The sequence below is a fragment of the Gymnodraco acuticeps genome, unplaced genomic scaffold (genome assembly GCF_902827175.1).
Source record: "Gymnodraco acuticeps unplaced genomic scaffold, fGymAcu1.1, whole genome shotgun sequence".
Taxonomy (NCBI): domain Eukaryota; kingdom Metazoa; phylum Chordata; class Actinopteri; order Perciformes; family Bathydraconidae; genus Gymnodraco; species Gymnodraco acuticeps.
In genome coordinates, this window is record NW_022990652.1 from 102,577 (window position 1) to 115,921 (window position 13,345).

The window sequence follows — 13,345 nt, forward strand, 5'->3', positions numbered from 1 at the left end:
TACTATAGGACAGTAAACCAAAAATATCGTTTAAAACTGGAGATTTAAAAAAATAAATGCACGAATAAATACATGTTAACTGGTAAAATAAGATATAAATTAACAACAAAAATAAAATGCGTTACATTTATTTGTTATTGGCTGTGGTATGTTATTGGTTATGTTCACATACTTATTTGATTATTAAAATGTAAACCGATCTTTTTTATATGGTGTTTAGAGCTGTACCCCCTAGATCTAGTCTCTAGTCATTCTGCTCAAAGTGCACCAGATTGAAGCATTTTACTTTAAAATGTTAAAAACTAAAATTCCGGGGGGGCATACCCCCGGAACCCCCCTAGATGATGTAACGTCCACCCCCAATTAAAACATGTTCATACAATAATGAATACATTTGAAACCATAAAATCAAGTTTTATTAGCACATTTCGAAGCGATTTTTGGTTGAGCCAAAGTGCTGTACATGTAATAAAAACACATTACTACAATCACAATAATGTATATAACCAACATGTCAATATGTTTCAGTTTTTGTATTGTATTAGTCTTTTGTAGAGATTTTTCATTTATTCTTTATATATTCTATTGTGTATTGCTGGTGGGGGCACCAAATCATAATCTCGCCTAGGGCACCAACATGTCTAGGACCGGCCTTGATCATTATGATACATAACAACAGGTCCCGTTTGTGCTGGTGGGGGTGGAGCTTCATAGTGGAACGTGCAATGTTGTCCACACAGGTGATAGTCATGGTGTTAATTCATGTGGAGGGAGGTCCACTAACGCCCACTTGTTTAGTTGAGGTTGCTAGCAGTTTAGCGCTGATAATAGACGTTTTACATGTTATCTATTGCCAACATACAACAGCTGCATATGGTCAGACGTTGCAGCACATGTTGGAACACTTGAGAAAATGAAAGTGAAGAAAATCGCTTCTTTAGTCCCAGCGAAGCTAGCAAGAAGCTAGCCCTTACCTGCTAGCATTTAACAGGTGCATGCAGCTCGTTAACTCTCACCTTAAACCTGGACTGCTGCTGCATTCAAACTTTCTCTTTTCTTTACTGAGACAAAGTTTCCACCATGGTTTGCACCATGGAGCAGACCCGGCGTCATGGGCGGGCCCCATGGGGCCGGGCCCGCCCATCCAGGATTTGGGCCCGCTGTTTTAATCAGGGCTGAATACAACATTTTAATTGTTTTATTATTATGTTCAGTGGCGGCGCCAGGGTATACTGGGGTAGGCTACAGCCATACCAATAAATGGCTTAGCCCCACCATGAAAAATGATTTTAAAGTAAGCAAAATAAAGTCCGCCAACTCGCGCGGAGTAAATTGCACAGACAGCAGTAAATACCGAAGACTAGAAACGGTTTGAAAACTTTTGTCACGTAGTGATCATCTTCTCAATAGAACATCTTTGATAATGTCTTCTGGCCAATCAGAATCACGATAACGACGTGGTGTTGTTGCAGGAAGTCCCGACGGAGAATACTTTTGCTGTAGTACATTTCTAGCCTATATACATCGATACGTGATAGAAATCAACACATAATTAAATGAGACCCCACGGTTTGATGATTGATAGGTGTGTGGGCTGTCTTTCATTTTGACACACAGAACAATGGGGGCTATCCACCCTTATCCACAATGTAAAGTAATTCACACAGCCTCTTCCCTCTTCTCTCTGTGAGGAGCAGCAGGTTCAGCTTTCAGAACAAAGTAACACAAAACTAAAATGGCATTTTTTTTTTTTTTAAATATGTCGTGTAGTAATAGATTTATTTATTTTTCTTCTCAAGAGAGTACCAGAATGTGTATTTTATGTTAGTATTTCAAAAAATCTCCTGGGGGAGAATCCCCCCAGACCCCCCTGCAGGGGTTGGGTTATCAGCATGTCAACTCTTTCACCTGTGGGGAAATTGCAGGATTGGCTCCAGGTCGCCCTTTTTATTTACTACAACACAAATGTGCCTTTTTATTTCAAACAGTTCAATTTGGATTGAGACAGGGAAATAATCTAAACCTCACGCGTGGCGTTTCACTGTCAAGGGGAGCGTGTATGTAATTACATTGCAAATACTGACTTGAGCTCCACCACTGTATGGGTTAGCCCTACCATAGATTAACCAACACAAATACTCTGGAGCCGCCACTGATTATGTTTATTGTTGTTATTTGTAGGGCTTTGTCCTAATATTTATTTTTGTTTTAAACTATATTGAAAGATTTTATTTATTTTTTGCTATGAAATTCGGAATGAAAGGCTGCGCGCGAGACTGGTTTTTCGCTGGGTTGAGTCGTGTGGGTTTTTGAGTGAGATGCGGCACAGCAGCCTGTCAGTTTACTCTTGCTAGGTTAGTTTGGCTATTATCATTTATATTTATCTGCAACAATATCAGGAAGTGGTTCACACTTATACACTTGAAAGGAATATGGCAACTCAGCGCCAGATGCAGGCACATTAGAAGACATCAGTTACATTACCAACGAGCTAGCAAGCCAGCCAGGGACAAGGGAGGCTGGCAATTATATTTTGAAGATAAATTGACTCTCAAGCCGACCGCTGCACATGCTCTCTGCCTCGCTCAATTTCTCTCTCTCTCCATCGCTCAACCTTACTCCACCTCTCCACCCTGTGCGCTCAGGTTTGCCTGTGTCCTGCCCAAGTAGGCACAGCGTTACAAATGTGCCACAAAACCAACCAATGGATGTAGCCTATTATAAGACCGTCAACAGCCTTATGGCAACCTAACCCCCTCCTTGACAAATCTCGAGATTTCCCGGGAAATGTAAGTTTCGTGGTGGGCCCGCCCTGGTAAATCAAATGCCCGCCCAGAGACGTATGTCTGCCGCCGGGTCTGCCATGGAGTCCTGTTTAATTTGCGGAAGACACTCTTAGTTAATCTGAAAGTTCTAGAAGAACAATAATGAGTTTGAAGATGTTATAATAATAATAATACATTTTATTTTTAGGCGCCTTTCATGACACCCAAGGACACCGTACAATTTGTTAAAAAATAAATAAAATAAAATAAAAAATAAACGCTAATAGGCAACAGAACATGATAAAAACACAAACAGGAAATCATGGAGGAGACAGTCAAGTGGACACAAAAGAAACATATAATGGGGAGCACTACAGTGAGTAAGCAGATTTGATTATTATTATTATTATCTCCACAAAGCACCGACACCTCGCCGCCTCCAGCTCGTTTAATGGTGAGTGCTGCTTTTTATAAACCGCTGGCATCACTGGGCTTTTGTTCTTTTGCTGTGGTTGAATTTGTACTTGCTCATGCATATGCTTTCCTTTGCTTTTATTCATTACTGTCGCTGTCCTTGGTGCTGGATAATAATAATAATAATAATAATTTCAATTTATATAGCGCCTTTCACGAAACCCAAGGACGCTTTACAATGGGAAGTAACAAAACAAAAAGTAATAATAAAGATACATAGGCTGAAGAAAACAAAAACAGGAACAGGTTGCTGAGTACTGTATATTAGTTGAGGCCAAAGGCCCGAGTGAACAGATGGTGTTTGAGGTCTGAGCTGTCTGAGGTAGAATAAGTATTCAGGGTCTTTTAACAATACAAGTACATTAACGTCAACATACTGCGTAATAAGTAAGAGTCCTACATTCAAAAAAAAACTCACAGTAGTTCAGAAACAACATGTTCTTAAAGTATACAAAGTCAAAGTACTAATTCCGCAGGAAAAATGCCTCCATATGTGATATATTAACATATAGTATTAGACAATATTAGAATGTTAATTGTTGCATCAAGTAGAATTGAACTGGTGTAGACTAACCCCAATGTATTCATGTTTAGGACTTTTAGAAGTTTGTGTAATAGATAATTGAAAATGTTTGTGTCTCAAACACTTATTCCCCTTGTTTCATCTTTAGAAATGCATTATATAAAAATTGTATCCCATGTTTTTAATGATACAACTTAATCTAAAAGGTGATTTAAGCCTTATAATAAATGTAGTGGAGTAAAATATATGATTACCCTTTTCAAATGTTTTGAAGCAGTTCATTTTGGCCTCTGCAGACCATTTTCATGCAAAAAACCCTATACAACACACTACAGGAAAGGAAAGCATAATAGGGCCCCTTATAACTGAAGCACAAGTACTTCAAAGGTGTACTTAAGTACAGTACTAGGCATAGTTGCCTTCCACCACTTGTTGTGTATTCATGAATGTGAGTTGTAGTTAGGTTCTGGATGCCCTTTTGGTCATTTCTATTTGTTTGAGGCTATATATTCACAGTATTGCCATGCAGTTGTCTTATGCGTGTCCAACACGTGTACATCTGAGTGGAAATCAGATTTGTTCTGCACTGTATATAAAGATGTTGGGTTGTTGGCCTGGACACAGCCTGGAACAGCTTAAATGAAACCAGGCAGCAGTTGATCCAGTGCAAGCTGGTGATAACAAAGACAAATAGGAAGCCATACTGCCAGACTACTGTTCAGTGGTCAGTGGGCGTGTGAGATCCTCCCTAGGAGAGAAATGGGGGCAGACAGAAATCCTTTCCATCAGCTGTGCACTCGAGTGATAACGCTGAAACTCACTTTCTCTGGGATGTCTTTGTGTATTATTGGATCATGCTGTTATATCAGTCTACAATCCTGACTACCTGATCTTCGTTCCCTGTGATTTGTGTAATATTCCCTTGAAAACACTATGATATAAAAACGATTAATTTTGCAGCTGGCTTTCTCTACTTTTCTAACAGAATGTTGATTTTTAGACAAAAGATTACAGAAAAAGAGTTCTAAATCAAAAGTTTCATTACAACGTGTTTCAATATTGGCTGATAGCACATTGCGCCACAAGATTTTGAGATATTTATAAATGTTTCAGTCAATTTAATATCATATGCTCGTTTGACCTAATGAGTTGGCTTTATATCAGCTCTGAAGAAGCAATTAAAATATAATTTGACAATTTGAATACTTGGCTCTGAAGAACAAAGGAACTTGGACGGATAAGGTGTATTGATTATAAAAAAATAGTTGTATCTAAAGATGATGATATGTTGACGTTTCCTTTTTAATGAATGACAATTAGAAAGTGAATAATTTAAACTACACATCATTTCAGACCACAATTATTGTTAGAGTACAATTCTAAATTACACAAGTTAAGAATATTGTTATAAATGGAAGCCAATTAGTGCTGTGGAACCATGCAGTTTGCACAAACACAAACCTGTTTTTAAATGTTGAAGCAAACAATCACAGCAACACAAACAAATCATTCATTCGCACAATATCTCTATAAAATGCACGATGCGTGTTAAATGTAGGAAAGCTTCTCTGGCAAAGAGAAGCAGCGGCCATACGTAAACCCATGCCAACATATTAACTGAAAGGCCCTTGATAGAACATTAGCATAACAATGCTACGAAATGCAGGCTAAAATCACAATTGCCGGAGTAAAATCAACCCGGTGCAGACATCATTTAAAATGAACATTATAAGCTTCACAAAGGCTGTATTTATTCCGTTGTTGCTGAATTGCATTATAGTACTCTTGTACTTGTCAGCATGACCTGTATAGTATGATCACCACATCAACTTAAACAAATAGGGTTGGTTTTTCACTGGGAAAAGAGTTGTTTATGGTCACAGATATTGATTACTCTGCAGCAATGTGTGCATTTTCAAAGTTGATGCTATGGCCTGAAGGCAAACACTAAGGCGAGCGCTCTGACAGGTCGAGGCTACGGTAATTACAGCCTCATCCCTTATCCAAAAACAAATAGAGTCCAGCGTGCAGAGCAGAGGGTGATATAGGGGGAAATATGCTGAGGCCGCTATTCTGTTTTTTATTTGTGCCATGTTGAAAAGCTTTCATATTTTCAGGGGCTGAAACATTTATAATTACACTCATGCTTATCTTGGGAGCTTCAACATATCGAGCATCTGTCATCATCCTGATTTGATGTGAAACACTGCATTCTAAGGCTTTCTGCAAAGACAAAAAGTAGCCAGCAAAGGTTGTTCAGTTGTTCTATTGCTTTTCCAACCCAGTTTAGATTCAACCACGCCCTTTTCCACATTGATGTAGCTCCGCACGACTGTGTCATGGATGAACAACGAGAACGTCATTGTCCCTATATAAATAATGTTCAAGTAATATGACATATTTATGAATCCATTGGCAAATTAATATTAACCCTTAAATGCATAAGTGGGTCTTTTTTGACCCGGTGAGGTGGTTTTCTTGAAGTATCTTTGTAAATACATTTTTTTATCATTTCATATTCCAGCTATTCCTCAAAAAACATGTTTTGGATATCATGCCATTCACATTTAAAATTTACATTTTAACAAATTGTAGTTTTTGTATTTCTACCCAAGCTTCATGTGGGTCAAAAATGACCCGCATGCATTTTCTATGGGATCCTCTGGGAACCTTTGATTCTTATCACCTGTGGCTGTCAGGAATACATTCACTGTGGACCACACAGACTACATCAAAAGTGACACCTCTCAGGAAGATTATTTTACACAGCAAGATCTGATACCTGTCAGTATAATAATAATAATACATTATATTTTTATAGGGCTTTTCAAGGACTCAAAATCGCTTTACAATATAAGGGAAGGTTAGGGTGGGGGGTATAGGACTATCAAACTTGATCAACTGGCATGGATTGATGGGGGGTGGGCTATGAGTAGACAAGAGGAGAAGAGATGAGTTTTGAAAAGGGACTGGAATGCTGTGAGGGTCTCAGAATAGCTGAGATCTTTGCATCAATATGTTCAAAACGTTTTTTTTCAAAATGTAAAAAGAATGTCGAAAAATTAAATATAAAATATTTCTAGTGTGAACCAAAATATAATATATTATACAAATGATTTTTCTTAACCAAAATGACATAATAACACATATTATTCTAATATGGGTCCTTTTTGACCCACTTATGGAAGAGTGTAGGGTCCAGTCACTCGTGCATCTAAGGGTTAAAAGATGAAATGACATTTACTCAGCTATGCATATCTATGATCGTCAGTTACATTATAAAAGAGCTATTTTCATCAATTTACTTTGAAAAAGTTGCTCTATTAAGCGACTGTGGCTGTCAAATTCATATTTCACGGGAGGAAAAATGGCAAGTAAACACGTTTTCAGCTAATAAGCAGTACACATACATTTGACAAACTCATTGATTTAATGAATTATCTATATATTATCTCTGCGCTCTAAAAGCATCGATAGACATTTGTGTCGTCTCAGTGGACTTTATTTTACTTACTTGCAATCCTTAGCGGTGATTTCCAAGGTTTTCTGGAGGACCCTGTTTGATGAGAATGTCCCTGTCTGTGCAATCAGTGCAATTATGAATGCGTTTTTGGGCTAATCATTTAGTCAAACTGTGAAGATGTCCTTCTACTGTGAAGGACGCTGGCATCTGTTATTATAGGACTGTATAGAACGATGCAGGCTGCTATGTGTCGCTGTGCTTGTCAGTAAAATCGCATATGGAACTTTGAACAAAATCAAGGTGACGATGGTGAAATGTGAACATGTTTTCATCTACAATTTATTATTATTTATTTACATTTCTCTGAGATTTCGAGCGGCAATGTTGTCCTTTACTTGCACTGTTAAACTTTGACAGTAGGCCTTACATAGGTGAGTAATGTGTGATTATATAGTTAATGAAGTAGAATTAGTCATCCACACAATAGTCTAGTAAACTGGATTGCATTAAATGAGGGGTCGAAAGGTAAACACTATCTTTTGTATTGTTACATGATTGTTAAAACTCAAATCCACATCATTACTCTCTGACTGAACAAAATATGAGAACATCAGGGATAACATGGTGTTAGACACTCACACACGTTAGGAGATGTTGTGCTGTTGGTCTAGATTCAGCTGGGTTGAGTGAAACCTGGGGAGAACAGGCAGCTGATCCAGTGCAGGCTACTGATAACAAAGACAAATGGCAAGCCGTGGCGCCAATGGAGTCACAGACTACCGTCCAATGATCAGTGGGCATTTGAGACACTTTCCGAGAGACACAGGGACTGACACAAATCCTTTCAATCAACCGTGCAATCAAGTGATAGCGATGAAATCACTTTCTCTGGGACGTTATCATTGTGGGGCCAGTTCATCCATCTTATGCTCATTCCAACGTCTGCTGGTGGTTTTGTGGGCGCACAAACGCGTGTGTGGCTCTGCTCCAAGCCTCACAGGCAGGTTTTATGGCTTTCTGGGAAACAATGCAAGGCATGCCGAATGAAAGCTCACTGTGGTTTAAAGTGGTTTAAACACAGCATGATCGCTCTGAAGCTCTAAGCCTGCAAAACACAACCTACATTTGAAATGTTCAAAATGTTTTTCATTTGTAATGAGCAACAGATACAATGAGGGTCTTGGAGTCTTCAAGAAATGTTCTTTCAGACTATAATAATCTATAAAAAGGAAACTGAAATGTTATTAGATCAACAATTGATGATGCAATACATGCTAGATCGTGGTATAAATATACTGTATTAGCAAAAGCAATATGGCAAAGAAAATGCATCAACTCTTTAATGAAAACAGTTTTTAAATGACATATACGTGGCACCCTTGGATACAAATATTACAATATGATTTGATCTGATACAATATAATGAAAATATTTGTAATTGATTTGAACTTTGTTATTAAATATACAGTTTTTGTGAGGAATAAAAGAGGATAGACCATAAGATGAAACATATCCTTAGAGGGAACACTTTTTCTTTGAAGCCCTTTGAAAAAACTAGAGTAGTTTGTTCCATGTTAAATCCATACAGGTGGGAAGCAAACCTGTGTTTCAGGTCTGCGTTATAATACAAATATCTTATGCCTTGTTGTAAATACATTTGTAAAATAAGCTTTGGTATTTAGCACTGCATTCTGATTCCGTGCCAACAAGACAGCTGCACTTATAGCCAGTGTTGCTATGACCACAGCCTTGCTGGTGCACAGGTAGCGGAGTTTGGACGTTGGTGTTTGCTTGGCTGCACCTTCAGCAGAGTGTTTGTTCTGCACAGCGTCCTGCTCCTCCCGAGTCAGGCTCATCGGGAAGAGCTCAGCCAGAACCTCCAGAGCTGCCCGTTGACCCGACTGCACCGCCCCGCTCATGTAGCCGCACCATAGGGTGGCCGTCTCCGTGCCTGCCCAGTGGATCCTGGAGACCAATACAAGAGAGATTTACTAAACACATGGCTTTGTCTTGCTGTTTGAAAAGGCTTTGGTTGTATGCCTTTTAGCACATTTATATAATATTTGAAGCCATTTACATTACCAGTTACCAGTGTTCACATATGAAGCTTTTTTATAGCAACTGTTTTTACCCTTTTCTGTCTGTCTAGATGCTCCATGTTCACAAAACTCTGATACAACAAGCTCGCTAGAAAAAGCAGAAAAGCCACAATGCTTCTGTTCACACGTATTCTGCGCCATGTCATGACATTGAATTCAAGGGTGTCGTCTTTAGAAAGCTAATAAATCTCTGCCCACATGGTAACAGCATTTGTCGTCAGTCCACAGGGCTTTGTTCTTGGCAAGAAGCTGCAATTTTGAGTTTGATTGTGTAACAGACAGAAGAAAAAGGGATAGGAGTCGAAGCTTCGGAGGGAGAATATGGAAGTGGATGTTGCTGCTGCCAACTGCCAGCCCCACCAGAAGGTTCAAGACAATGGCTGAAAAACTGAAGATGATGAATTAGTTACTTTTTACCAGTCACATTGTGAAAACACATCACATCCAAGGCCAGCTTAGCAGCATGCTATCTGCTTCTTCTCAAAGACCCACTTCAATGGCCACAGAGGCAAGAGGTGAGAGATGTAGGGCCGATCTTCTGGCTCGTTTCTATGGCCCATAACTTATTGGTTAGGTGGAGTCGAGTCACAGCGCCACATGAATAATGCCTTTCAATTTGATCCTCCCTTGGGCGGCTACTCTACCTGTAACGGACAGAGAAGCAGAACAAAAGGCGAATATGAGAGATTCAAAGCTTCTGCGCCTCATCCGACCACCCTGCAGCCTCTGATGGATATGATCATATGTAATGGCATGGTCTTATGGAGCCGAGGGACACTTTGAACGTGTCATTTCATGTAAGAGAAAAGGGGTCGCTAACGGCCTCTAAAGAAAGAAAGGGGGTTATAGTATTCTACCGTGCGTGCTGGCTGCCCTGTGAGCCCCTGCGACTTCCGATTACTCATGACTGCTGTTGAGTGTAATCACACAGTATGTGGTACATGTGTCCCGGGAGATCCATAATCCTCGCCTTACTATAGGAAGCTAAACGAACATGGCTACCTAAGCGTCAGGTTCACAGCAACTATTTATATATTCCACTAAAGCTGCCTTTACATCAGCTGTGGCTTGACCCTCTGTGCTTCACTTCAATGTTCCAATGATGTAAACTGGGACCCCGAAGGCACTGTCCTGTCAAAGCGCAACGACTGAGATAGATATGTTGTAAGAAGCGAAACAGGAATGCAGGCAAGGTAACCATGGAAACAAAGCTAACTAGCTGTCTTCACAGCAAGGCTCTGCGCCCTAGGTTGCAGTGAGCAAAAATCTAATCTCTTTTTAATGTGAGGGAAGCCAAAGCTCCATGATGTTCCACACACTTACCATCCGAGGGATAGTATACAGTATATCCAGGGAGCAGCTGAGGCTCAGAGCCATTGTCCAGTCTGTGTTTCGATCTCCAGCCTCCACTGCCCACTGCCCACTTTTACTATCTATACTGTCAGGGTGAAAAGTGTATGAACGTGTGTCAATGGGTGAAGGCCGACTTGTGTAGACGCGCTTTGAATGGTTGCAAAGAACAGAAAAGCACTTTATAAATGCAGTCAATGTACATGTGGATTACAGCTCGTGTACTCACTAACCCATCACTCTTACTTCAAGGCTCCTCTGCTATACCAACCCCCCCCACCACCCCTGACCATCCATCAGAGGAAGGGCTCTCCCTTAGCACCTTTAATCTGGCCAGCATCCTTGATGATTAATTGATGTTATCTGAACAGCAGAGTCCTCAGCAGCAAACAAGTTTCCCCGAGTACCGAGTTCACACACTTCTCTCATGCTGTAAGGCGGACAGCGGATTTCACAAAGGGACCCCTTACTATTCAGTAAGGGTCCTAACAAGAATGGATGAGCGCTCAGAAGTGAAGAGTTGTGCCAAAGCTGCAATGACAAATGCTCAGAAGTATGTTGAGTGTACAGACCAGCCTGCGAAAGGATGCCACTTGAGACTTCATCAGCAGAATATCCCAGAAGATGACCCCAGACTGAAAGGGCTTTTTAGTAACATGTCAACAAGCTCTGAGTTTCCTTCCGATCCACTGAGGGTCTTAAGGGCCTGATTGATCTCCTCAAACTGAAACTTTAAAAAAGTAGAGATTGTTAAAGTTGCCTGATGTTAGTAAGATCTGTATTCAACACATGTATGGTGCCATACTTATACAGCAGCTAAGAGAGACCCAATATTTACTTATATATGTATAAATAAATAATGTATGAAAATGAAAAGGGAAAGCAATGCATTTACCAAGTAAGGAAATCAAAACAACAGGCAGGAGGGATGCAGGGAGAAATCAATCAACCCAAACATTACAGCAACCCGCATATCAGGTGGCAGGATAACGAGCAGCAGCGTTATACTGAGAAGAGTGAGAGATTACCAGATTCGACAAGGCTGCTCTCGGAACTGCAATGCAATAGGATTTCCAAACAAGCAAACCGGAAATGTCAAAATGCTGACCCATTCCCAAGTGTTAGGACTCATTCCTGCACCATTCTTAAAAGTGAAACGGCTTTAGTTCTCTGTCAAAATAATGTTTGTAATACGTTGCTTTGGCACATGAACATGTTGCTCTCCACTTTGGAGGATATCCAAAAACTGCACAAGTCAAGGATTAATCCCTTCTCTAAAACGGGCGAATAAAGATAAAACAATCCCTCTGAGCTCGTGGAATATCATTTTGACCTCCGCTGTACTGTATACAAACTGTTCTGCTGTGTTCAATTTAATCTCATTTCCCAGTGGGCTGAGTCAGATACTATAACAGCAGATGAACACAATGCATTTAGAAGGAAACTGCTTCATGTTGTCACCTTACGCGCAAACAAAGACTGTAAGAAGATGAAAGCTTTCATTCTTTTCTGTCATAAACCTTCTCAAGCATTTGATCACAGTGAGTGAAGCGTTGTCTGGAATAACCTGCCCTTTTCTTGGCTGTACTGTATCTGGAAATACGATGTTTTGTGTAAACTGCCTGACTGACTGGAATTGTAGAAATCTGCAAACAAAGCCCAGTATACATAATGGTTTCTTTATCCTTCCTAAAGATGACTTAATTACACATAATAGGGCCTAGGTCTGCTCGATTATGGCAAAAATCATAATCACGATTATTTTTGTCAATAATTGATATCACGATTATTAAATACGATTATTCATTGACTTTGAAAACATCCATTTATTGAACTTTAAAACAAATAGTAATTTCAACAGTATCTTTTTAACTGTTGATTACCCTGAACGTATAATTCAACTGAAAAACCAATACAAAAATAAATTAAATAAACGATACATTTAAATAAATAATATCAAAATAATAAATCCTAAAAAACAAGATCAACACATATTTTGGAGCGCACTTCCACAAGCTACTAAACATATATAAATATGATAAATACAAATAAATTAGACTAAAATTAATTAGATCAAATATGTTCTAGTGCACTGTCACAACCTAGCAAAGCTAAATAATCGGTTTTTTCGATGATGTTGTTTTCGTAATTGTGGCAGGCCAAAATCGTAATTGCGATTAAAATACGATTGATTGCACAGCCCTAATAGGGCCTCTTTAAAAGATGTTCTGATTCTGCTCAAATGTTCCTTTTGGTTGCCTTTACTGCACAGTCTTGTCAGTAGTATCCCATATGAGAAATGTTCTCTATTTGATATACTTTCTAAAGTCCCATGATGCCTCTGTGTGGTAGTGTCTTAGTGTCATGATCATGAGTAGATGTTTAACCAAATTAATTCACAGCCCCACACACTGCCTACTCTTTGTGTGTTTTGGAACGCTCCGTTATTCCCTAGGATATGGGCGGTGGTACTGCAGTTCACATCTGTATGCCTTCCTTATAATTGAAATAAATGAGTAATTTAGTTTTTGTTATTCCTTGTGGGATCTTGCATATTTTAACTCGTTGTTGGTATACTGTGTCATAAGGTTCAGCAGGCGTGGGTTGTATTGAAAGATAAGAACACTTGTCTACTTGTCTGTTGGCTGCAGAAGCATCCCACCACTTGCTT

The 13,345-nt window shown here is 39.5% G+C and overlaps 1 protein-coding gene across 1 annotated transcript in view; it reads right to left on the reverse strand.

Annotated features, from left to right (window-relative positions):
- Positions 1–8,421: 8,421 nt before the first annotated feature.
- The window catches only part of si:ch211-127i16.2 (probable flavin-containing monoamine oxidase A), a 65,304-nt gene continuing 60,380 nt past the window's right edge, over positions 8,422–13,345 (reverse strand). The window contains exon 12 of the mRNA XM_034229495.1: positions 8,422–9,190. Coding sequence (XP_034085386.1) covers positions 8,845–9,190 — 346 coding nt within the window. The 3' untranslated portion in view covers positions 8,422–8,844. The remainder of the gene's footprint in view (positions 9,191–13,345) is intronic.